The sequence below is a fragment of the Urtica dioica genome, chromosome 1 (genome assembly GCF_054948205.1).
Source record: "Urtica dioica subsp. dioica isolate 48M chromosome 1, U.dioica_male_clone48M_v1_H2, whole genome shotgun sequence".
Lineage (NCBI taxonomy): Eukaryota > Viridiplantae > Streptophyta > Magnoliopsida > Rosales > Urticaceae > Urtica > Urtica dioica.
In genome coordinates, this window is record NC_142756.1 from 809,449 (window position 1) to 834,652 (window position 25,204).

At 38.1% G+C, this 25,204-nt stretch overlaps 5 protein-coding genes and 2 non-coding genes across 9 annotated transcripts; 2 read left to right on the plus strand and 5 right to left on the minus strand.

The window, feature by feature from the left end:
• Positions 1-1,742: 1,742 nt before the first annotated feature.
• On the minus strand, positions 1,743-3,252 carry LOC149406017 (plant viral-response family protein (DUF716)). The gene has a single exon (XM_089607647.1). It carries the CDS (start codon positions 2,911-2,913, stop codon positions 1,948-1,950), a length of 966 nt encoding a protein of 321 aa, XP_089463773.1. The 5' UTR covers positions 2,914-3,252; the 3' UTR covers positions 1,743-1,947.
• Positions 3,253-4,247: 995 nt separating this feature from the next.
• LOC149406018 (Pyridoxamine 5'-phosphate oxidase family protein) lies at positions 4,248-6,192 on the plus strand. Of its 2 annotated transcripts, XM_089625506.1 has the most exons (6): positions 4,248-4,488; positions 4,871-4,906; positions 5,003-5,204; positions 5,419-5,497; positions 5,729-5,846; positions 5,940-6,192. In XM_089625506.1, exons 1-6 carry the CDS (start codon positions 4,325-4,327, stop codon positions 5,962-5,964), a joined length of 624 nt encoding a protein of 207 aa, XP_089481632.1. In that variant the 5' UTR covers positions 4,248-4,324; the 3' UTR covers positions 5,965-6,192. The 2 variants fall into 2 exon arrangements, with proteins under 2 accessions (XP_089481632.1, XP_089481639.1); XM_089625513.1 differs by having other exon boundaries at positions 5,729-6,192.
• A 419-nt stretch (positions 6,193-6,611) lies between these two features.
• Positions 6,612-11,997, plus strand: CFM2 (CRM family member 2). Its single transcript, XM_089608208.1, has 12 exons — positions 6,612-7,330; positions 7,857-8,346; positions 8,437-8,567; positions 8,742-9,020; positions 9,110-9,266; positions 9,374-9,666; positions 9,778-9,837; positions 9,948-10,001; positions 10,100-10,192; positions 10,832-11,177; positions 11,291-11,421; positions 11,519-11,997. Exons 1-12 carry the CDS (start codon positions 6,617-6,619, stop codon positions 11,759-11,761), a joined length of 2,991 nt encoding a protein of 996 aa, XP_089464334.1. The 5' UTR covers positions 6,612-6,616; the 3' UTR covers positions 11,762-11,997.
• A 961-nt stretch (positions 11,998-12,958) lies between these two features.
• LOC149406020 (rRNA 2'-O-methyltransferase fibrillarin 2-like) lies at positions 12,959-15,232 on the minus strand. The gene is made up of 7 exons (XM_089608266.1): positions 15,118-15,232; positions 14,712-15,025; positions 14,524-14,619; positions 14,357-14,434; positions 14,092-14,268; positions 13,356-13,424; positions 12,959-13,272 (listed from the first exon to the last, which is right to left on the minus strand). Exons 1-7 carry the CDS (start codon positions 15,131-15,133, stop codon positions 13,102-13,104), a joined length of 921 nt encoding a protein of 306 aa, XP_089464392.1. The 5' UTR covers positions 15,134-15,232; the 3' UTR covers positions 12,959-13,101.
• LOC149406021 (small nucleolar RNA snoR60) lies at positions 13,595-13,666 on the minus strand. The gene has a single exon (XR_016301855.1). It is a non-coding gene; the product is annotated as a small nucleolar RNA snoR60 (small nucleolar RNA).
• Positions 13,807-13,877, minus strand: LOC149406022 (small nucleolar RNA snoR60). Its single transcript, XR_016301856.1, has one exon. It is a non-coding gene; the product is annotated as a small nucleolar RNA snoR60 (small nucleolar RNA).
• A 3,642-nt stretch (positions 15,233-18,874) lies between the features above and the next one.
• Positions 18,875-19,951, minus strand: LOC149406023 (uncharacterized). Of its 2 annotated transcripts, none has more exons than XM_089628968.1 (2): positions 19,582-19,951; positions 18,875-18,907 (listed from the first exon to the last, which is right to left on the minus strand). In XM_089628968.1, the coding sequence occupies exons 1-2, from the start codon at positions 19,900-19,902 to the stop codon at positions 18,896-18,898; spliced, it is 333 nt and encodes a 110-aa protein (XP_089485094.1). In that variant the 5' UTR covers positions 19,903-19,951; the 3' UTR covers positions 18,875-18,895. The 2 variants fall into 2 exon arrangements, with proteins under 2 accessions (XP_089485094.1, XP_089485086.1); XM_089628960.1 differs by lacking the exon at positions 18,875-18,907 and adding an exon at positions 19,355-19,468.
• Between the last annotated feature and the right edge of the window lie 5,253 nt (positions 19,952-25,204).

The window sequence follows — 25,204 nt, forward strand, 5'->3', positions numbered from 1 at the left end:
CAGTATTCTTGTCCAATACGTTGTTGAAGTCATACAGGCACTAGTATACTCATTGTCATTCCCAATACAAGACTAAAAACATGAATAAGTATTCAAGGAATTCCACGTCTATTTTACAAATTCCAATATAAAGAAAGATTGATATCTTGTACTTATGTTCTATCAATTATCATTTTAGCAATCAACTTCTCTCATAATAATAATGCTACTTACTATTGTCATAAATCATAATATCATCCAATTTTATTCTTGAACTAAATGAGGAAGAATTTGTATATTAATTAACATAACTTGGCGATAGAATTTTACACATTTAAAGAAACTCAATCATAAACCCAATTCACCTTTTGGAGCTTCAATTCTTACATAGAGTTCTAATTTCGGCAATTCAAATATAGATGATCGGGTATTCTTCATGTCATTTTAGTCATGCTAAAAAGAGCTCAGTCTTTGGGTTTGGGAGAGAAAAAACCAATGAATTATAAAACCTATCTCTCTCGGCGGGGGACTCACAAATCCGGGATTTTTTTTTACTAATAAATCGATAGTCAACATCATCCTTACAAATTTGGAACAATTCAAATAATCAATATTATTTAAATAAATAATAATACTTTTTTTATCTATAATTTGGAATTCAAAACGTATGAGATTGATAGCAACGGATTTGGTATGATAAAATATGAAAGATTTGCTATGTTAAAAAAAATTGTTATTTGGTATAAAAAAAACCGTCGATTTTAGATCAATTGACATGTTTCGCGTGGTTTAGTTAGTTATGCTTTTGAATTTTTAGAAGAATTTAGAAGAATTTGTTGCAACTATGCGCTCAATTTTATAAGTAAATCCAAGTTCCGTGTGAGAGGGTTTATCGACCCACGCACAGAGGAAAACTTGGCTTGTAAACGATGGCTTTAGTATCTCAAAAAGCCGTTCGTAAGTCAGAGAGGGATAAGAACGACGAGCCTTCTTACACGCAAATACTCGAAGAAGAGTTTGGATGATGCTGCAGAAGAAAGCGAGATTGACGATCTGAGGATCAAGAAGAGGAAAAAAAAGCTCATTAGGAACGAGACGAAAAATCGGCCATCGAAGAAGGATTGCAAATGAAGAAACTCGGGTTCGCCAACGAAGACGGGCCGGACAAAAGCACCGCTCTGTTCTACGTGGACTGTACTGCAAATAATGCTCTGATTTCCCGTAGATTGGAATCGTTGGACGAGCATAGCGATGAAGAAGAACCCATAGTTGCAGCGAGGAAGAGAAAGTCACCAAGATCAACATCGCCAGAGTTAACATGCTAAACCTGAGTGGGCAAAACCCGACTCGGGCTCGCAAGTCCGTGGAGATTACGAGGATTCCTCGGACGATGAGGGTCCGGAGAATCTGTTTGAATTGAACGAGGATAACTAGTTCCGGGCTGGGCTCGAATTCTTGAGGCTCGTGGACGCCAACGCGGCTGGGCTCGACCGGAGGCTGAGATTCTTCCAGATCGACGGAAAAGCCTCGTTCTTGCCATGTTGTCAGACCGGAGGAAGTTTTTTCTACACGTTCGATCTGGTGAAGGCGAGCGCATCGGACCTTTGGTGGGCCGGGAAGAGAAAAGCTTGGAGCTTTTTTAAAGAACGAGGGTCACATTTTATTGGTGTCAACGAAGACGAAAGAGCTCGATTTCAGCCCTGGACCATGGGAACGTCTTGCTTTACAAGTTATCTTTTTTTTTCTCTACTAATTAGCTCGAATAAATCAGAAAATTTTGATATATGATTGTGAAACGTGTGTATTACAAGAAAAATTAATGAAAGTTCAAATTGTGGAGTACAAAATACTCAAAAGCTAGTGCTAAATATCTAATAATCCAAATCTACATATTCCCACAATAAAGGTGATTCTCATCAACCAAAAATAGGTAAATTAATATTCTCAACTCGAAAGAACAGAGTGTTGTTACAGATGAGAAACATGATGACCGTTCAAAGCAATCTTCTCCGGCGAGCCAGCCAGATTCTGTTCCTCTTTGATCTCTCCGTCTTCGTCGGAGTCCAGCGTAAACTGCTCCGCCTGACTCTCTAGCGTCCGCATCTCGGCGGCGGCGATCGGTCTGTAAGATGAGGAAAAATCTCCGGCGAACTTCCTGGCATACACGGAGTACGCCACCGAGGCGACGGCGACGATGAGTGCCAGGTGGCAGTTGAACTGTAGAGTCGCGATCGCCCTGGCGCGGTGGTAGTCGCCGTGGCCTCTGCACTTGACGGTGAAGTTCCCTCGGCTCTTGGAGTGTACGGAACATCCATGGGCGACCATTCCCGTGTGGATCGAGACCGCCATTTGAGCCAGCCACGTCCCCTGGAGGACCAGCCCCGCCGCGCGGCCGAGCCTCGGGACGCCGGAGTCCGGCGATCTCAGCCCGAGCGCGGTCGAGACGACGCACACGGCGATCGGGACCAGGATGAGATCGTAGTACCGATTCTCGATCCCCGACGTGTCCTTCCTCTGGAGGTAGAAGAGAAGAAACTCCTCCGCGAACGCGAAGAGCGCGATCGAGTCGATTAGAAGCGACGGGAGGGGAATCGACTCCGACGATCTGGAGAGGATTCCGGCGACGCTGTGGAGGAGGAACAGAGACGCCACGGCTAGGGTTTGGAGCTGGAGAGCCGAGCCGATTCGGTCGCCGGAGTTAACGGCGTCGAAGAAGGAGAAGAGCGAGTCCAGGACGGCGAGCGATGAGAGCAGGGACGCCAATACGAGCGACGTAGTCGGAGAAGAAGAAGAGGAATGTGGAGATCGGTTAGGGTTCGACATCGGCGAGGTTTGAATCTGGAAAGGGCTTTTAGCCGGCGGAGAAGAGAGGGCTTCGCAAACTCCGATGAGGACGAAGCCGATTCCTCCGGCGGCGAGAGTGAAGAATCCCATTCCTCGATCCAATCCTCTTTCTCTGGTTAGGGTTTTCCGATCTCTGAGTGTGTACAACCTTGGTCTCGATCTCCAAGCCAGTGAAGAAGAGAGGCGAAGAAGAAGACGGCGATTTGGTTTTTTTATTTTTATTTTTTTATTTAATTACAGTTTAAATTAATTATTTAGTTAGATTGCCGTCGCTTGTCAGGTTTCGTTTCGTGTGTCTAGTTGTAATTATACGTTGACTTTTAATTATTGGGTTTTTGTATATATGGGCTATCCCAAATGAGCTTATCTCAGCCCAGCCCAACAGAAATAATGATTTTTTTCCCCAAAATATTACTTTTTGGTCTTTTTCCCTTTCAGTTATTTGATTCCATTGATTTCTTCTACAAGTACAAGCTACAAGGAGTAACAAACTTCCATTGATATATTTTATTTTAAACTATTTAAAGTGCATTATTCGTATTTATGTCGTCAACTACAAAATATAATAAAACGGATAAGTGTGGATAAAAACGTGATCGAGATAGAGTCTCAAAAAAGCGACAACTGATTGGGGTCGAGACTCATGAACCATGCCGTAGGGGCCCGAATATTTAGGCCCAAATTTTACTTTTTGCTCTTTCAATTCACTACACTCGATTTCTTTGTTAGGCTTTGCAACTTGTATTTGCTCCCATAATATCATACCACTTGTTTCTTAGTCAAATAAAGTCAATCCCTGCTTGTGATTGTGAATGTCCCAATCTTATTGATGAACAAGAGATGATAAAAAAAAATGGAGTGATTAAAGATACTAATAATAATCTAAAGAGATAGATACTTAAAATATGTTAAAAATAATGTATAACTACATTTTTTTTTTGTGGCAACAGATTCAAACATTACTTTTATTATTGACATACTAATTTAGAGGATAAATAAATTATGAGAAATTGTCTAATTTGCCATCAATTTCATAATATTTTCCCATTTTCCACCAAAACGCTAATTTTTCTCAAAATACCACATTTATATCAACAATGTTGACATCTAATAGTGAAGGGTAAACATAGATGTCAACATTGTTGACATAGATGGTGGTATTTTGGAAAAAATTAGCATTTTGGTAAAAAGTGGAAAAATGTCATAAAATTGATAGCAAATTAGACAATTTTTCATAAATTATAGGGATTCTCAAAGAACCAAATTTGGGAGAGTCAGAGGGAAACGTGAGACTTTACTTACCCTCACATCACGAATCATGGCTCATGTATTTGTGTATAATCGGCTGTAGCAGATTTTTACTCAAATTTTTATTTATTTATTTGTTTATTGTATATATTATTCCCTTGGGACCAACTGGGAGGTCTTGGTGAACATATAAATATAGGAGCTATACTCTCCCAAAGACTTCATACAAATACAATATTGTGAGAGAGGGAAAATGAATACTACAGATAAAGTTGTCAACTTTATTTTTTGTTTATTTTTACTGCTCTCTAATGACGTTGACGGTGGTCGGACTCTGCCGCCGAAGAAACCCGACCCGGATAACGCCGCCGCCACCGCTCGTTGGTTGGTCGCCCAAAATTCTTGGGGTGTCTTAAAGTATGCATTTTTAACTCTCTCTCTCTCTCTCTCTGTGTTCCATAGCTTTTTATTGTTCATATGGGTTTGTTAGTCATGTTTAGATAATTGATTTATTTAATTACTTGCTTTTTGTTTTATTTATAGGCTTCTGGATTTTCATTGTATGATTTTAGTATATGATTTGAGAGTTTTTGTTAATTGGTATCTGGGCTATTGAATTTGTTCTTGGAGGTGTTCAACTGAAATAATTATAATGGGTGTACATAATGCCTTTTTTAATTTATTGATCAGAATCCTAATTGCCTTGTTGATTTCCGCAAACCACACTTGAAAAAAAAAAAAATTAAAAAATTAATCTTTGTCATTGTTGATCCTTGCTCTGATAACCTGAATTTGGCAGCACAATCGCAAGCGACCTAAAAGGAGCCCCGTTCGGGTAAGCTTTCATCTCCGATGAACATAACAATAACAATAAAAAAAAAGAAAAAAAGTGAGGTATATATTGATTCACGCTTTTATTGGAATTGGGAAGGAACGTGGTGTCGTTCAGCGACGGGGTTCCGGGGAAAGGAAAAGGTGTGCCTTACTTTTATCTGACGACCCTCGATCCAACGGCTCGATATGCGATCAAGGACCCGAGGGCTTCGCTCACCGTCAGCGAACACACCCTCGGAACCTGTGGCGAGATTGATCCCGAGAACCCCACTTGCTCTAAGCTCACTCTCACCGGGAAGGTTGGTTTGTTTTTGTGAATTAGTTTAGTTAAGACTTGTTAGAAGCGGAAAACAAGAATTTAGGGGCGGGGATTAGTCTCGGTTTGGGTTTAAAGTCTTTTGGGAGAGTTACGAGTCTCTCGAAGCACTTGGTTATCTTGTATTGTCTTATTCGATGGGATTACGAAGAGATATTGAAATCGATGTGTGCTTTATTGGAAACCCTGTGTTTCAGTTGAAGCTAGTTGACGGGAAATCCGAAGAAGGAGTGTTTGCGAAAATCGCGTTGTTCTCTAAGCATCCGGAGATGAGAGGTATGATAAGATACGAAATTGGGTTTGTGTTTTTTCTTCAAGTCCTCTTGTTGTGAGATATATCGGATATCAATAAATGTATCTCCTTTGAAAAGTTTTAAGCTTTTTTATTTTGGAGTGGCCAAACAAAGATTTTCGCAGATCTTATTACTAAATAGTTTAACTTGGAACAATTCTTGTAGACTTGGTTTTTCACAATAGTGATTTTTTGGGGATTGTTGTTTTTGACAGACTGGCCTAAGAATCACAGGTTCAAGTTCTTCAAATTGGAGATCGAGAACATTTTCTTGATCGATTGGTTCGGCGGTCCCAAGCCCATCACTTTGGACGAGTATCTTCTCCACAAAATGTGAGAAATATCCCTCGAAAAAGTCGTGTGTGAAATGTAATGAAGTTTCTTATTGATTGGCACTTATTCGACTACTTTCTTGTTAAATTTCAGGTCAGGAACCGCATACGAAATGTGAGTTCCGGATTGTGTTTTATGAATGGCCGATTGGGTATAGAGTTTGTATGTACATATAAAATAAAATGTTCTCATTTGGCTTCACTGTAATCTACCTTGGAATTGTATATTGGTTGCAATAAACATGCATGGTGGTTCCATATTCTTGCAGGACTATGTATGTAGTTCATTGTTGAAATATCTTTTTCAGTGATTTCGTAAATGGAATCCTTACGGTTACATTCCGTCATTTCGCCGCTCCTCGTAAAAAAATTAATCAAAACGGTTATTTTTGGTTAAAATTTAGCTCTTAGTAAAATTAACCAAAAATGCACTTTTCCTCGTCGTATTGACGACATAGCTATTGGTAATATTTTAACTCTCAAATAATATTTCATACTAAAAATTAAGTATGAACATATTTTACTATCGTCATTTAGTATCTGTATAGAATTATGTAGTTATATTCATTATATATTTGGTTTTATTAAGTTTACTTGACTATATTTTTGTAGTACAAGTGTATAACTATAAGCCTATAATAACCTATAAAGAGAAATATTCCCAATAGGAATAATAATAATAAAAAACGACATCAATGTCTCTGTCGTTTTCCAGTTTGGTCTGAATTGTATATATCCCTTATCTTTGAAATTCTGAGTTAAGAGAAAAAAATGCATCTTCAACCTCTCAACACTTACACTCAACTTTTCTCTTCTCTCCCGCCAAATTACTTCTTCTCTCTCTATTCCGATTTCCCCAAATTCCACTCCTCGGAAAACCCTAGAAGAACCTCCATTTGCTTCACCGTCCGAGCTTCCAAGCCCAATGCCGGTTCTCAGACCCTGCTTCCCAGGACCGCCATCCAGAGAATCGCCGAGAAGCTCCGAAACCTAGGGTACGCCGACGGAGATTCCCGCGAAAACGATGCTTCGAAACCCTCCACTTCTTCCGCGGGGGAGATCTTCGTGCCCCTTCCGAGCCACTTGCCGAAGCGGCGCGTGGGGCACACGATCGACACGAGCTGGAGCTCGCCGGAGACTCCGGTTCCGGCCCCGGGAACCGGAAACGCGTTCGGGAGGTTTCGGGAGCTGAAGAGAGAGGTGAGGGTGGAGAAGAGGGAATTGAAGGCGGCGACGGGAGGGATGGAGAGAGAGGAGAGGGGGAGCGTTCCGACTCTGGCGGAGCTGACTCTTCCTCCGGCGGAGCTCCGGCGGCTGAGGAGGGTGGGGATCGAGACGAGGAAGAAGCTCAAGGTCGGGAAGGCCGGGATTACGGAGGGAATCGTGAACGGGATTCACGAGCGGTGGCGGAGCACCGAGATTGTGAAGATCGAGTGCGAAGATCTTTGTCGAATGAACATGAAGCGGACTCACGATATGTTGGAGGTTCAATTTCTTTACTCGTTTTCTTGTTTTCTTTTTCGTAGTTCGGTGAAGGATTGTTTGTTCCGTGGTTTAGCTATGTAAATTGCAATCAAAACGAACTATATAGAGTAGTGTAGCTTAAACATGGAATTTTGGTGCCAATGTTTTTTTTTCTCGATAGAGTGCTCCTTTCGCGTTCATGCCCAAAAAATGGCATCACTTTGTTATATCTGATGAAAGATTGTTACTTTCATGATTTGCTTATTTAAATGGCAATCAAAACGAACCATGTAGCTTAATGTATCTCAAAGCGGCATTTTGGTGCCAACTTTTTTACTCGATAGAGTGCTCATTTCGCTTTACGCGCTATAGGAATATGGTATTACTCTGTTGTATATGATAAAAGATTGTTACTTTGGTGACTTCATTATTTAAACTGCAAGACTATGTATAGTAATGTAGCTTAAAGACAGGCATTTTGGTGGCAATTCGATACTTGATAGAGTGCTAAGCGTTTCTCGTTTCGCATTTGTGCTAACATTGACAGAAAAAAACCGGCGGCTTGGTTGTTTGGAGGAGCGGAAGTAAGATAGTGTTGTATAGAGGTACCAAATACGTGTATCCATATTTTTTTAGGGACGGAAGTTCTAGAAAGGACGCCGAAGATATCGAAGATGGCGATCAAATCAAGACGGGTATTTCATCCGACCCAGGCAGAGCAACCGTGGCGAATAAAACGGTTCGACCCGGGTTGGTACAAGGCGTTGGGCTGCAGCAAAGAGTGCGGTTCGAACTTCCCGGCGAGGCACAAATCACGGAAGAAGCGGACCGCCTCTTAGACGGGTTGGGCCCGCGTTTCTCGGATTGGTGGGGACCCGACCCGCTTCCCGTTGACGCGGATCTCTTACCTCCGGTCGTCCGCGGCTACCGGAGACCCTTTCGGCTCCTTCCATATGGCGTGTTCCCGAAACTCACGAATAACGAGATGACCACATTGAGGAGGCTTGCTCGGCCGATTCCGATCCACTTTGCGCTTGGTGAGTGTGATTTGAATGCCCGTACTTAAAAACTAAAATGTTTTTTAATGCTTTTTTTTTCCCGAGTTTATATATCCTTGTCTCAAACAGGTAGAAATCGGAATCTTCAAGGATTGGCTTCCTCTATCGTCAAGCTCTGGGAAAAGAGCGAGGTCGCCAAGATTTCTATTAAAAGAGGGGTGCAGAACACGAATAGTGAAATAATGGCTGAAGAGTTAAAGGTTACACTATGATTTTCATGCTCGGTGGATTTTTCGTATTTGGTTAATCAAAATGGTTATTCCGTTGCGTATGAAGGCTAGTCTATATAGTGGAGATTCGGAAAAGGATAAAAAAATATTCATGAATTAATTTTATTAGTGGAAAGTTCTCAATTGCAATGGATATCATTGCAGGATTTGACTGGAGGAACACTTCTTGCTCGGGATAGGGAATTTATAACCCTATATAGAGGGAAGGATTTCTTGCCGCTCGCAGTCTCTTCTGCAATAGAAGAACGAAGAAAATCTGCAATGCAGGCTAAAAATACCTTGTTGGAAGAAATTGCACGGGATGAAGTTAGTGTGAGTGAACCAAGTGGAATCAGAGATAACGAAGTGAAGCACCAAGCAGTACATAAATATTCAAGTTCTACCGAGGCGTATGTCAAAAAAACTAGCACCAAGTTGTCAATGGTATTATCAATTTAAGGCTTTTTTTTTTCTAGGTCAGTGTTTTTTTTTATATCCGTTTCTGTTTTTTAGTAGATCATTGTGTTGACCAGGCCTTAGAAAAGAAAGAAAAAGCGGAGAGAATTCTGGCAGAGCTGGAGAGGAGAGAGATGCGCCAACAACCCGAAATTGACAAAGAGGGTATAAGCTCAGAGGAGCGATATATGCTGAGGAAGATTGGTTTAAGAATGAAGCCTTTCCTATTATTGGGTAAGTTCAGGCTATTGAGCACATGTTTCTCTTGACTGATAACCTTTGCTCCAACCTTTTCGACTCGGACATTTTCCAAATTACCAACTTGCCCTCAAACTCTTTAGGTAGACGCGGCGTTTTCGATGGAACAATTGAGAATATGCACCTTCACTGGAAATATAGGGAGCTTGTGAAGATTATATCGGACGAGAAAAGCATCGACGTTGTTCAGAAAGAAGCACGAACCCTAGAGGCCGAAAGTGGCGGGATATTAGTGGCGGTGGAACGGGTGAATAAGGGGTACGCTATAATTGTCTACCGCGGAAAGAATTACAGTCGTCCCGAATCATTGAGGCCTAAGACACTTCTAAATAAAAAAGCAGCTCTGAAACGCTCTCTTGAGGCTCAGCGTCGCAAGGTAAATAAACTGCCTTGTCACATTTATTTCATTTGTTATTCAAAATCACAGCATAAAAGTAAGTTAACACATATACATGCTCAACCACTTTTTGCTTTTTATAATATGCAGTCCCTGAAACTCCATGTTTTGAAGCTTGGCAAAAATATCGAGGATTTGAAGGGTCAGCTGGTGAGTTTTACTCTTGTCTTCATGCTCGAGCTTTCTTGAGCATGTCTCTTCGTCTAAAGTACCTTATTAATATCGAAGTAGGCAAATGTATCTGATAGTCTAAAATCCAGGTTAAAGACAAGGAAGCAAAGAAAACGCAGCGTGTTGATGAATCAAGTCAGCTGGTTAGCTTAGCTACTTTAACATTCTTCCGATTTCATTCATGTCTGAATCATTAAATGTTTATGGGTGGTAATGGAATAATGATTCGGACAAAATTTAGGTCCCAGAGGAAGCAGAAAGGATAGAGTCAGCTGAAGCTTCGGGGCGCGATCACGACGTTCAATCTTCAACTTCCCTCGACAAGATTGATGAGGTATGGGTAATTGTATTAACTAATATATACTCCAGGGATTAATATAAAAAGACTAGGAGTTGTATTAGTCTATAAATAGGGGAGACTATGCGAGGAAAGACATTGACCATTTTAGATTAGGATTGTATTAGGAGAGCCAAAGGCTTCTCAACCCGAAATATCCAAAGTCACAACTCCGATAACCCAAGTCTTGATAGAATATCATTTTTTTGAAGGATAAATATGACTGCTGTCTAGGTATGAAGAAGAGGTTGGACTTGTTATTAATTTCAATTGCTAGGTCCATAATCTCATCAGTATACCAACAATTCATGATTTGGTAACTTCTGATGATAGATCTAAGCTTTTGGTATGAAAACTTTGGCAGTATTTTTTTACTGATACATTGAGTTCATTCAACTCCACGTCAATAAGACATGTTAATATGCTTCTGTTCTCAATAGTCTCTGGTAGTGTAAATGTTGTCACTAGAAGAAAAAAAAAACTGACCAAACAAATGAATTTTGTGTGCAAGTATACTCGAAGAGACAATATATTTAGATGTTCCCACCCAAGATCTTTCCGTGATAAATGTACAGCATAAGTATCTACGAGAGTCCTGTACTTAAAAGTTCACCGATCATGCTAACTGGATTACAGTTCAACGATATGAGCTCAACCGCTGGTATCGTCGGAGCTCAGTCCGTGGTATCTGATGGTGATGATGATAATGGCTACGAGGATTTGGATGATGTCAACGACGAAGATGAAGATGAAGATGATGATCATGATCATGATGGTGATGATGATAATGATAATGACAACGACGACGGTGATGTGGCAATTGATTCATCGGCTAAATCAGACACAAGCGAGCCGATTTCTGTCACGATGGATAAAGAACAAAAGGAGACGGCACCGAAACCTATTTTTCTCTCCAACAAAGAGAGGCTTCTTTTGCGGCAACAAGCCCTCAGAATGAAATACCGACCCGTGCTTGCAGTTGGTAAAACTCTCCGTTCTCAACTACTCAAGTCTCGTCTCACCGTTTCTTAAAAACGCTTCACCAAAGTTAAATCCGAGTAATTTGACATCACATTGTTTGTTATTTCTTACTAGGGAGGAGCAACATTATAACCGGGATCGCAAGAACAATCAACGCGCACTTCAAAAAATATCCTCTCGCTATAGTGAACATCAAAGGCCGAGCCAAAGGGACGTCGATCCAGGAGGTTGTTTTCATGCTGGAGGTTTGTTCGTCGACTTTCTCTTTTCTCGGGATTACAGTTTTACCCCAAGGAATTTATAATAAGCTATGTTTCGTATCTGTGTTTTGTCTTTTCTCAGCAAGCCACCGGTGGCGTCCTAGTCTCTCAAGAGCCGAGCAAAGTCATACTTTATCGGGGTTGGGGCGCCGGGGAGAGTGGTTTCGACAAGAGGAGGAAAAATAAGAACATCGCACCGAAAAACACGACGAGAGTTCTGGAAAATAAGCGTGATAGTCAACCCGCTGTGTCTCCCGAGCTTTTGGAGGCGATCAGAACGGAATGTGGGCTTCAAAACCGACTTAAGGCAGACGAATATCTGTAGAGACTTGCTTTGGTTCAGTCCAATCCAGCAGAGGCGAAGGAACGGTAATTGTAAAGGCTGGTTGGTACTTTGAAAAAAAAAAAAAAAATTCCTGATACTTTTTTTTTTTTTTTTTTTGCCATCTTTCTGACCAATTCTTCAGTGGAAGAGGTAAAAAAAGGACCACAAGCTTGTGGGTTAGTGTGAAATCTGTCACTATTATTTATGCATATATATGGTGCTGGGTTTTGTACTAATCCTTGGAGCATTGAGTAGAAAACATGTCAGAGCATATGTAAACTTTAATCTTGACGGGGAATAATAAGGCAATTGTAATTATTTGTAGATGAACTGTTATTCTGATGCTATTAACTCTAACATCCCTTTACGTACAGTAGATATCCCAAGTATTTTTTTTCCTTTGTTTTTTTAGATGTTAGGACTATTTCATCCTTAAAAATAAAATTAAAAAAAATTAGACTCATCTAGGACCCTTCTCTTCTTTATTAACGGAGACCCCAAATGACCAAATCCACGTTTAAAATGACTGAATTACGACATAGTTTTACGGCACAATTATCCTACAAGGTTTATTTTTCATTTATCTAAACGAGAATCAAAAGTCTAAGTTTGATAAAGTTTAAATAGCTGAACTTTAATGGATAATCATTTATCTGAAATTTCTCTTCCATTTTTGCCTTGTATAGATTTTTAATAATTATTTTGCCTTGTATGTCATCTCGAATATGAGTGGCGGAGAACTTTAATGGATGAACGTCATATTCTATAATATGATCTTATTTTTTTGTGGTTATTCATCAAAGCAATGGTTTAACTTTTATAATAGATTAGATTTATATAATTTTTAAATTGTATAATAGATGAAATTTATGTTATTATAATTTTTTTTAATTTATGCCTAGAATATCTTTTAATCCTTATTTCTTTACTAATTTCATTGAGGGTTTACACGGACAATTCAACCAGAGGAATTCGTAGAAGTGTTCTATGTACCCCGAACAAGATTAAAAAAATTTAATATCCATCGTTAATCTTGGCCTAAATGAAGTGTATTGATGAGAGATGATGAAAGCTTGATGTTAATTATGAATCCCATTTGGGAAGCGTTTAGTTTAAGACTATTTTATTTGCAAGTATCACGTTTCATACTGGTTTTGTGGATTGGTTAGTTTTCTAGAAGAATCTGGCAAGGGAACAGAAACAAAACTTTTTAAGATATATGAAATGAAAAATCCATTGTCACAAGCGCCAAAGAAATAACATGAAGACTAAGTCTTAAAAACACTAGAGAAATAAGTTACTACTCAAACAAGTCGCAAAAACATGCAACGATAATACGATCACGCCTTGGTCTTCTTAGGCATACGGTAGCCTCCGACAACACAGGCATGGTCACGCTCATACGGCTCAAGAGTCACCTGCTCCGATGGCTTGAACTGCTCAGCCTGAAGCTTCTTCACTTCAGATTGGAATACAGCCTCGGCTGGAACAGTTGAGTCGATACAGTTGGCCTGAAATGATCGAGATTAGGGTTATATTCAGAAACAGTGAGCCAAAACTTGAAGACCAAAAACATCTCGAGAATATCACAAACCTTGATCGAGATCACAAAGTGACCACCAGCTTTCAAAAAGTAACTAGCATTGAGTGCTAGAATTCTTGCCTGTTAGGGTTGACACAGAAGGATAAGAAAGAAGAAAATTAATAACATTCTACACCAATAAAAATTGAAAGCTATTTGCCTTACCGTCATCGAAAATGTCTTATCTTCCATTACAATAGGTTACACACTTACAAGAGAGTAAAAAATTAAATAGCAATACCATAAGCCAAAGCATCAGATTCTCGGGCTTACATCACCCATAGTGTCTTGAAGGGGAATCCGAGTAAGATCATCGTGTGCTTGGCAGATATAACGAAAGTGAATATATTACTAAAAAAACAGAGTTGAAAATAAAAAGACATAGTATTTACATGTGAAGTAACTAGCTCTGTTACACTAAAAATCACAGGCGTTTGGAAGTATAAAGATTAAAACCTTATAATGCATCAGATAGCTCGGGTTAACATCATACGTATGTCGTGTAGGGGAATCCGAGTAACTCATCATATGCGAGTGTATAACAAAAAAACACTACCCACAATCAAGACAATTTTGACGAGCATTAATTTATAGCAAAACAAAAACGATTTCTATGTACGAAATGGCAATAAGCTAGTTTAAGTAAATGATTAATCAAATACAAGATATAATGGCACTGAAAAAAAAACCCGCACATATATGATAAATTCTCAAATGTGTTGATTAAAAATGTAACAGAATGGTGAACCTGATCGGGTTGAGCAACATCGGAAAATATAACATCGACCATGCCGACCAACATCCTGTACTTTGCAGGGTGTCTAGCGTCTTCGATGATCGGGATAACATTAGTTCTCTTCTTCGCCATGTTCACCAAATCCCTACCACTTCTATGCGAAAACTCAACGGCGTACACTACACCAGACTGTAACCAGACAATAAAAAAAACCATAAATTCAATAACACAAACATATCAACCACATTTTGAATAAATCACTCTCTGTATGACTTACAGGTCCAACGAGGTCAGACACGTGAGAGACAGTGGTTCCAGAAGCAGCACCAAGGTAAAGAACCCTAGCACCCGGTTTCTACATATTCAGAGAAATAATACATTCATCAATAACAAAAATTAATAGCAAACCAAATTAATAAAATATATTGGGGAGCATGTATTTACAATCCAAATGTTGTCAACACCGCCGAGAATCGCTGCCGCGAGCTTCGAACGGAAAGGATTCCATACACGGTACTCGGTTTTTGTTTGATCCTCATTCTGTACGAGTAAATAAACGTCACATTAATAAAAAGAAATTTGAAAGAATTCGACTATTCACTTATTGATTCAAGATGAATCATATCAAATACCTGAACAGAGATTCTCTTCTCGTTGTAAACAGCCTCTCCGGGGACGAGGTTTCTGGTGACGAGAGCGTCTTCCTTTCCTTTAGCGATGAAAACGCCGTCGTGTCTGTGAGGCTCGACAACGACTCTGCTTCCTCCTTTCATTCCCGGTCCTCCTCTTCCGCGGCCTCCTCTTCCTCTATCGCCGCCTCTTCCTCTTCCTCCGCCGAATCCTCTTCCTCCTCTATCGCCGCCGCCGAATCCTCGGCCTCCTCCTCCTCGGCCGCCGCCGAATCCCCTTCCTCCGCCATCTCCACGGCCACCTCTTCCACCACGTCCTGAAATCGGAACAGAGTCAGTGAAACGAAAACAAAGTTAAGAAATGCAGTCACAGAGAGACAGAGAGGGTAGTTTGAAGTTGAATAGTTACCTCTCGGAGGTCTCATTTCTGCTTTTCGCTTAGGTCTAAACGAAATTTAGGGTTTTCTGCAGAGAGAGAGGGGCTAGGGTTTATCGAAGAATTTGATCGAGTATTTGTAGGCGTTGGATTTTCAGGGTTTTAGAACATTAGTTTCTATTGGGCATTATATGGGCTTTAGCCCAGGTAGTTTTGGGCCTCTCAACTAAAAGGCTGGCCCAACATTACCCAGGTACTAAACTCTCGTCCCATTTAGTATATCTGCAAAAGAATAAAATAATAATTGGATCATCTCAACATTGAATATTTCCAAGTGAATTGAAAAAAAAAAAAAAGGGAAATGGCCGGATCTAGTAGTCATTTTATTGTTTTGGACCAAAATATTGAGTTACTTGTTTTTAGACACTTTTAGTAGTGAATTTAGGAGAGATAAATAATCCATACCCAGTTTGCCCTTTAATTTTTATTTTTGTTCATTCAAACCTCAAACTCACCTATACCTTTCTCATTTCCTCTGCTGCAAAAGAATCGCAGAACTAACCAATGCCGGCGCTTCTGTACCTCCATCTCCATTTCCAAACCGACCCCCAAGCTCCGATCCGCGAACGACCTCGACGAAGCCCTAAAACCCTTCGTCCCGCCGGAAGACTCGCCGCTCAGTCCGTCTCTCGCTACGCCCCGGAAATCACCGTCCGAAACCTCCCCAAATCCTGGAGATTATCCGACGTCGAGACCTTCATCGAATCCCACCAAAACGACCCCAAAATCAAAGACCTTCAACGCGCTACTCACCGCGTGCAACAACTCGAAGCTCTTCAAGAAAGCACCCCTACTGTTCGACGAAATTTCCAAGAGGTTCGAGTTTTCCCCGGACGGCATGTCGTACCGGATTCTGGTGAAGTCGTACTGCGGGAAAAGGGTTGACCAAGAAAGCCATTGAGATGATGCATGAGATGGAGAAGAAAGGGTTCGAAGTCACCGCAGTGCACTCTGACCACTATCATCAACGCAATGTACAAGAACGGAAAAAGCGAAGAGGTCGAGAAGCTTAGGGAAGCCGCTGTTTTGGAATCGGAGTTCAGGCGCGTCCTCGTCGATGTCGATTATCTTCAGGTTCTTATTTAATTATATTCTCGGTTTCGTTTGGTTTTCATTCTTTGCTTAGTAATCTAATTCGCCATTGACTTTTTTGTTCGGCATGAATTGCTGGCGATTCAGCAGCAAAGACCGAGGGCCATCAGGTTCTTCGGGACCAGGAACATGGGATTCATGCACCAAGAGCTGATTGCAATTATCAGCTACGGAATGGTCATCACTGTAAGCCTAATTCTTCGCCCACTTGACTCCATTAAAATCGAAAGCTTTGGCATTTTTGGTTGGATACTTTTATGTTTTCTTTCTTTAGAAGAATCACATATACACTTTTGGAGCGTCAGGAACCAATGCTACTGTGATAAGGGGTGCATTGCGCGCTGAGGCCGAGAAGCTTTGGGAAGCCATGAAGGACAAGGGGTGCAAAATTGACAATGTGGCTTACAATCTCCAGATTGGAAACCGCCACAGAGGGAGACCCGAGGCGATCAAAGCCATGATCGACGAGAAAGTCTCGGACCATAGTGGTAGAGTGGCTTCGCCGTAATTTGATTGGTCCGAATAGAACTACTCCCGAATTCTCTTGAGCTTTTGCAGATTAAAAGATGTCCCTTGTTGCTGGGACAGAGTGATGAGCTCAAGAAGAAGATCAAGGAATGCCCCAACAATATATTCCTTGAGTTCACTGATTAGTACTACCCACATCCATCACTACTCTTATCATTTGGAACATTACAAGTTACATCCCTAATATTGATTTTATGGTGAGTACTTATGTCTGAAACATTATGGAGTTAATATTGCCCACATCCATTTTTTATTTTATGTTTCATCTTGAGACGCTGGACCAAAATGGGCTTGCGTACAATTCCAGTAGAAGAACTTCCAAACTCTCTTCAGAATTTGGATATCAGGGAATGTCTTTTTTGCTGCATATAGCTTACTATCCTGATCTTGCTACTATTTTTTTTATCTACAATTTCGATATTTGTAGATATGTATATCTACAATTGCGATAATTATAGACATATATGTCTACAAATTTCTAATATGAGTATCGATAATTGTAGAGATATGTCTATAATTATACAAATTGTAGACATACATGTCTACAATCATAGAAATTATAGATAACATGTCTATAATTATCGAACTTGTAGACATAAACATCTACAATTATTTTTTTTTTTAAATATTCAGTAATATTTTGATCTTAAATTTGTAGACTTGTATGTCTACAATTACAAAAATTTGTAGACATTTATGTCTACAAATTTTTGAAAATTATAATTATGTCTACAATAACATAAAATTGTAGACGTACGATTGATACGATTTAAAAAAAAAATCATCCAATACAAGTATTACCCGCCGTCACTGTATTGTTTGTTGCTGGGTTTGTTTGTGTGTTGTTCTTCGTGTTTTTGGACATTTGAGTTTTTTTTTCGCGTTCTTGAATTGTAGATATACATGTCTACAATCTCTGAAATTGTAGACTGTCCCTGTCATACGTCGTTATTGTAATTGTAAATATACATATATACAAATAGTCTCATTGTAGACATTTAATTTTTTTCATACACGATAATAAGAATCAGATATGCGATTTTACTATGCAGGAATTTCAGTTGTAACAATTGTAGATATTATAAGTCTACAGTTACTACAACTGTAGACGTCGATATCTACAATTGTTGTTAACTGTAGACTTATAAGTCTACAGTTTATGACAATTTTTATTACAATTATACATATCAATCTAAAGTTATTCTGATTTCTGAATTTTCTTATTCAGGTTTGAGAGTGAACATATTTGTCGTATAAATGAGAGACAAGCCTCCGACACACAGATCACGTGTCGCCGGTAGACCGAAGAAGAGACGAATACCTTCTCAAGGGGAAGAGCCTATTCATAGGAAGTTTTCGCGATATGGAGAAGTTGGTCACAACCAGACTACATGCAACAGTCCAGTTCTTTTGTCCGAGAGGAATAGATGAATTATTATAGTTGTATGTGTTTTTGGAACTAATTTTAGTTATTATAGTTGAATGACTAATTATATGTCTTTTTGGAACTTGGAGTGTATTTCAGTAATGGATGAATGACTAATTATATGTTACTATTTCAGTAATTTATGTCTTTTTTACGTCTTTAATTCCTAAACATACTTGACAATAGTTGTTCAAATTGTAGACATTGATGTCTACAATTTTAGTGATTGTAGATATTAATGTCTACAATTGTGGTGATTGTAGATATTTACTGTCTAGAATCGGTCCACAACTATAGACACGGCCATATCAAAACAAAACCATACAAAAATATAAACCAAAATATAAAGTAGTTTTAGGCATTCAAGTCATACAAAACCATACAGAAATATAAAACATAGTTTGAGATTTGAGTTCATATAAATATAAACATCCTAGGCCAAAGATGTCGGAAACTCGTTGTCAGATTCGTAGCCGGTCGCAAGCTTCACCGCTCCATGACGGTATAAATCTATCCCGAACTTCCGCCTAAATATGTTCATCAGAGCTGCATCTAAAGCAGACATGTCTACGTAGTGGGTCTAGTTCTCAACTGCCTTGACCACATCAATCCTCATATTTTCAGGCCTGAAGAAACTAGCTACATGTTTTATTAACTCCGCATCCCATGTCTTATAAACATAGTTGATATTCTCTGCATGATAAGCTAGTAAATTCTCTGCAACAAAGACAGTTGACAATTTAGTGGACAATTATCCTTGTTACTTCAAACTTATATCTCAACATAACCAACAACGTGTGGGTAAAAAATGGCACATGGCACACATAAAACATAGCCTTCTTAACCCAGCAAGTACGAATATCACATGATTTTTTACAACAATGGAAATGGTTATAAGTATCCTAGATATAGACGATAGAAGTGACTCGATAAGAAACCAAAATGTGTACGTGAAATTTGATTCAAACACTGTTTCTCATGTATGAAGTTGAACAGAAATTAAACTACCAGTTACCTAATGGATGAAGCTATTATTGATTCCATATATAAGAGTACAAGACATCAACAATTTAAAATTGCAGTCCCTCAATTGGGTCCGTCAAGAAAAACAAGGATAACTTCCTAACAAATAAAAGAAAGAAAAAAAGGGTACTTTACCTCCACCAATAATAACTAGCTTCATTAATCCATCATGATAATAATTTTTATACAGCTTCAGTATTTGTTTCCTCAAATCAATACCCTTCTCCATCGCATCAACTAGGCTTTTTTTATTTCCTATCAAACAAACGATTTCATAGTAATACAAATGCATAATCATCACAAAGGACTCTTATAACAATTGGAAGATATCAAACCATAACAGACCATATTTCAGAGACGAAGCAAACCTTTTTAGTCTGAGAAGCACCGACGGGCCTTCTTTTTCCTCCTTCCTCATCCTCGCCTTCATCTTCGTCCTCTTCATCGTCGTCCTCTTCGCCGTCTTCCTCTTCGTCAGATTCATCTTCTTCTTCGTCGTCGTCGTCTTCATCGCAGTCCATGTCGTCGTCCTCGGCTGTGGGTGGTCTGTCGGGGTAAATCTCGGGATCGTGGACGAGCAACGCCGAGAGGCCATTGTCGAGTTCGATGAGTCTGTACTCTCGCTTGTTGTTCGGAGACTTTATTACGACGTAGTCTGAAGAAGAAACGCAACGCCCCGCTGAAACCATTTCTCCTTTTTCTCGCCCTCTTCGTTTCAGTGCATAAAGCAAGCCCGAGAGATACAGCGAGGGCTTTGGAGATTGGAGGTTTATTGAGGGCCTCTTTGTACGGAGACTGACTTTTTATTCATTTGTGAAAGGGAAATGGCTGGTTTTTTTAATGGGGTATTTTCAAAACAAAAAATAAGTCAAGGGCAAATATGTACTTGCTCACTTAAACAACTACTAAAAGTGTCCAAAACAAAAAACTCTATATTTTGGTCAAAATCATTGAAATGAGTAGTAGATCCGACCATTTCCCCAAAAAAAAATGCTCATGGAAATGAAAGTGAATAGAGAATACCAAAAATTTATAAAATTTCCTAAAACAAGGCAAAAATTCAACGAATACTTTATGATCATTCCCTGAATATCTCTAATTTTCATATTTTTATAATTTTTTTTTAATTTCAGATAATTTTCCGTGATTTTAAAAGAAACCATGAATAAATAATAAAAAAACGAAATAGAAAACTAACAATAAAATCAAATTAAACTTTAAACACCAAGGAAAATATGTATTATCTGGATAAGAATGAGAAATAGGATATTCTCGTATACAGTAATTAAATTGGGGTAGCTACGATATTTTCCACATGAATTAGCTTCGTTAGCAGCGAAAAGCACGTGGGCTTAACGCCCAAAAGATCAGTATGGGCTTAAAGCCTTAGAGGCCTATTTTGGACAAAAATGATGTATATATTTTAAAATTGAGGAATTGGCGGCATAAATCATAAAACTCTTTCTCTAGACTCAGTTTGGTACTCAAACTTTTTTTTTTACGGGAATAATCACTAAACTGCATTTCTAGTACCGACGTTACTCATTTTAACGATTTTTTTTACGGAAGTAAGGCTAAAGCATTTTGTTACCATGGTTAAACATATTCAGTATTATTAATGGTTTTTTTTTCTTATAACAACTTCATGTGACTTTTCTTACCCACTAAAATATCAGTATTATTTTAAATAAATAAAAAATTGATAGGGAATCAATCAGCCATTGCCGTTGCCTTTGTCGCAGCCCATGAACATCAACACGAGCATGATGGTGATGAGAGCCAACTCGGGCCTCACCGACGGCGACGCTCCCTCATGCTCCACCTCTTCTCCCTCCACCAACAACTGCCGAATCTCTCCCTCCAACGCCCTCAACAGAAACCACCAAGCTCCGGCGACCATGTTCCTCGCAGACACGGCGGCGATGATGGACCACCCTCCCGGGAACTTGGCCCAGGAGCTCCAGAGCAAGCCCGATATTAGGGTCAAGAACGAAGTAGTGCCCGTAGTGGTGTCGAAAGGACTGGACCAGCTCAAATACAAAGGAGCCACCGCGGATCCGTTGGAGGCTTTGTCTTCGGGGACGTCGTATCTCGATGCCGGCACTATGCACCAGACTTTCCCTCTCCCGGCTTTCTGTTTGGACGGCGGCAACGCCCAATCAAAGAGACGCTCTGCGCCGGGACCCACTTGCTGGTCTCCGGCAAGGAAGACGACGGAGTTCCGGTCGTGTGGCGGTACAGCCTCGTCCAAGACCGGTGGATCCAAGGGCCGTCGATGATCAACCCTCGCTCCATGTTCGCCGCCGCGGCTTCCGGCGACTTTGGTTACGTCGCCGGTGGGCTCCTCCGGGTCACCAATGAGGCCCATAGCCTCAACTCCGCCGAAAGGTACGTGTTAGATTGAGACACGTGGATTTCCATAAAAAAAATCGTTAAAATGAGTAACGTCGGTACTAAAAATGCAGTTTAGTGATTATTCCCGTAAAAAAAAAGTTTGAATACCAAACTGAGTCCAGAGAAAGAGTTTGATGATTTATGCCGCCAATTCCTCTTTTAAAATTTGATCATAATTTTGGAATTAAAATCATTATTAACTTTTAGTAAGAATAAATTTATAAATAATCATAGTTTTGAAATTAACAACCCTTTATACTAATTTTAGTCTTTAAATGAAATGCATCGATGGATGGTGATTCTTTCAATCCCAGCCATTCAATAAGCGTAGATGTATGGAAGGAATACGCGAACGCCTTCCGTACACAATCGTATGTCCAATTTTGGACACATGTCATCGAATTATCCAACGGTTGTACTTGTGCCACGTCTATTCCAGCCGAGTCAACTTCGACGGCTCGGCTCCCATCGTACACCCGTCGTGTAAACAAGTAGAAAAGTGTCGGACCTATTACCCTTCAATCCGTTTTAATTAATTCTCTAATTATAAACAAATAATAAATCAACACTATCAACGTTATAGTGTTAGTCAAATGATAAATAACGCAAACAATAGGCTCAAGATCAATCTATGATGAAAGCATATTTTTAGTGTTAAAGGGATAAGTATCGGATAAATGGGTATGGGTGTCTACTTTTTTCAGTCTTAACTTTCAACCAAGAATAAAAATAAATAAATTTTTAGTATGGCAACAAAAATTTATCATTGACTTTTGTCCCAATGATGGGATCATTGCCCTTTCTTCTTCGAATGCAATTAACATTCTTTGTATCAGCTACCAATTACACACCTTTTGACACGTACAAAATTTATGTTCTTTTTATATCTACCCGGTATTAGATTGAAATTTTTTTTCTCTAAATTTGTGGTGTTTAATTTTAATAAATTTATACACACTTAACATTATATAAAATAATTATATCTCTGAAACTAGATCAAATAAAATATGTATAAAAAATGATTTATAATCATAAATCATATATTACTTTCAATTGTACAAATTAGTATAAGTAATTATGAGGATTTTAGTATGAAGTAATTATGGGGATTTTTTATTCACTTTCTTGCAACGAAGTTCGTTTTCTGAAACTAAATTGAGAAAGGAAAAGGAAAAGATAAGATTTGGTGAAGAGTCGTTAGAAAGTTTTACTCTTTTTTCACTATCTACGGTTGTTACCTGATATACTCTTTCTACATTCTACCCGACGCCAATTGTTTTTTAATTGAATATATAATATAAATATATACTTATTTACTTTTTTTACTTTATAATCTATTTTTCCTTTTTCAACACTGGGTCCAAGATTTTCATAAAGTCACGCTACGCTTTTAAACTTCCGACTGACCTGAAATGGCTGAACATTCGTAATTTCATCCAATATACGGTTTGGCTAACACATTAATTGTTATCAATAATAGGACCTATGGGTCCATCTATAATAGTACTTTCATGCACACACAAAAAATCTATAATAGAGAACTTGAGATTTCACAAGACCCCATTATACATAACGCTTTTATTTATTTATTTTTTTATTCATGGAGATTAATACTATTTGGAATTGTATCCTTTATCACTATGTGAGCATGAATTACCACTAAGGAACATATAACTTCTATAGGGTCAACTGTATTATATATATATATTATATTTTTTTAGATATATATGTTATATTAAAATTATAATATGTAGTACATATTATGTACCCAGTGAATACTAATTATGGTGAATATATTTAGCTCATTTATATTAGCTTTCAATGAGATATTATTGTCTTTTTGTTTTGACTTTGACCCGTTTAGTGACCTATGTTTTTGTTGCGTTTCAGATATATACCAGGCATGTCTGTGAAAAGCTTTATTACTTAATTGAAGTTAATAAACCAAAGGTTATTTATTTCATCATGATGGAAAATATTGGTTCTAGCTAGGGTTTTTAGTGGGGGACATCATAAGTGTATATATATTATATACTTCTGTACCCTAAAAGACATTTATATCAATTGGGAATTTGCAGTGCGTTCCAGAGATATTTCCTTCCAAAACTCATTAGTTTGAAAGCAATTTCTCATAGCAGTACTTGCTCGTGCATTGCATCGAGAGAAGGTTTCTGAGTAGTCCATTTATTAGGGCTACATGTATAGGAGACAAATTAATGTATACCAAACGCAAATAATTGAAAATTGACTATAGATATATGTTGTCATTTTTGTCAAACTACCTAACAAAATTGAGCTATTTATTAACTCATTATAATCTAGAAGTTTTTATTCACATATTTCACATGGAATACATTATATAACTAAATATTAAAAAAAAAACGAATTTTTAGATGTGAATCTATGGTTTAGGTTGATATTATAATTTCTACATAATATTTAAAAATAATTGATCAAATAAATGAAACCCTGAAATGAATATTAAATAAAAGATTTTTTCAGACAAAATTGGATTACGTAATTTAAGAGGCCGTTAGAATATTTCAAACGAAAGATCGATTTTCTAATATAAATCATGTAAATTAAAGTAGACCAATTAATATTTTTGTATAGTTTTAATATATTTTATAAAAACTAGTATATCTAGGCTGGACAAAAAAAAAATTCCGTATAATAATCAATATTAAAGATAAAAATGTATTCCTTATACTAGTATAAATTTTAATGACGCTAATTTTTTTCTGTTGGTAACAAAACATTTTTTCCTGTTTAGTTATTTTTCTTATTAATATAGCCTTTTTTATAATTAATAAGTTGCACAAATTCCATATACTTACAATTTTTATGAATAGTTTTGTGCTATGGAATGCAATGTACTAAAGGTTGGGGAACATGCTTCTGAGTCTTATTGTCTGTTTTTAGTCGTTTTCTCTTATTTCAAATTTGTTCTCATTCATGTGTACTATTCCAGAAAATTCCATCGTCACAACGCTCAAAATACTATATTTAATTAATTTATTTATTTATGCTTTAGGAAAGTGACTCTCTATGCCACATACTTCGTAGCAAAAGAAAAAAAAATGTCACAGACCTACTTACTTAATAATGATGTTTTCCGAGCATTGGTTCCGAATAAAAAATTAATCCACAGCACTCTCATTGGAATGATGTCATAATTCAGAGTAAGTAATTTCGTAGTATAAACTATAAAATATTGATGTCAATGCATTTTTTTGTTCAACTATATATATATATATATATATATATATTACAGTAAAGCATATGCTTATTTATAAAAATTTAAATAGAATACTACACTTATATATTATTAATTTATTATAGCTCTATTAATCATATATAATAGAAAAGTTAAAAAGAACTAAAACTATAAAAGTAATAACTTTCAGACAAATCGTAATATTTATAAAAAAAAAAATCATAATATCTGTCTTGAAGTGAGTGATTAGTCAGAAATTAATTACTAATAGTTATTACTTATCAAGTACTTTTATAATACAAGGAATAAGAGGAATATTTTTTTTATAGGATCGATCCTATTTCTTATTTTCTCGGGTAGACAATAATTCGGCAAATGAG

What these genes read in the sequence shown, in the direction of transcription:
- LOC149406017 (XM_089607647.1), bottom strand. Translation starts at nt 2,913, where the DNA reads ATGGGATTCTTCACTCTCGCCGCCGGAGGAATCGGCTTCGTCCTCATC.
- LOC149406018 (XM_089625506.1), top strand. Translation starts at nt 4,325, where the DNA reads ATGAATACTACAGATAAAGTTGTCAACTTTATTTTTTGTTTATTTTTA. An exon ending in CTAAAAGGAGCCCCGTTCGG is followed by an intron (nt 4,907 to 5,002) that starts GTAAGCTTTCAT and finishes GGAATTGGGAAG; the next exon opens with GAACGTGGTGTCGTTCAGCG. An exon ending in AGCTCACTCTCACCGGGAAG is followed by an intron (nt 5,205 to 5,418) that starts GTTGGTTTGTTT and finishes CCTGTGTTTCAG; the next exon opens with TTGAAGCTAGTTGACGGGAA.
- CFM2 (XM_089608208.1), top strand. Translation starts at nt 6,617, where the DNA reads ATGCATCTTCAACCTCTCAACACTTACACTCAACTTTTCTCTTCTCTC. An exon ending in TAATGGCTGAAGAGTTAAAG is followed by an intron (nt 8,568 to 8,741) that starts GTTACACTATGA and finishes ATATCATTGCAG; the next exon opens with GATTTGACTGGAGGAACACT. An exon ending in CTAGCACCAAGTTGTCAATG is followed by an intron (nt 9,021 to 9,109) that starts GTATTATCAATT and finishes TGTGTTGACCAG; the next exon opens with GCCTTAGAAAAGAAAGAAAA.
- LOC149406020 (XM_089608266.1), bottom strand. An exon ending in AGAAGAGAATCTCTGTTCAG is followed by an intron (nt 14,620 to 14,711) that starts GTATTTGATATG and finishes TTACTCGTACAG; the next exon opens with AATGAGGATCAAACAAAAAC. An exon ending in ACTTTGTGATCTCGATCAAG is followed by an intron (nt 13,273 to 13,355) that starts GTTTGTGATATT and finishes CGATCATTTCAG; the next exon opens with GCCAACTGTATCGACTCAAC.
- LOC149406023 (XM_089628960.1), bottom strand. Translation starts at nt 19,902, where the DNA reads ATGGTTTCAGCGGGGCGTTGCGTTTCTTCTTCAGACTACGTCGTAATA.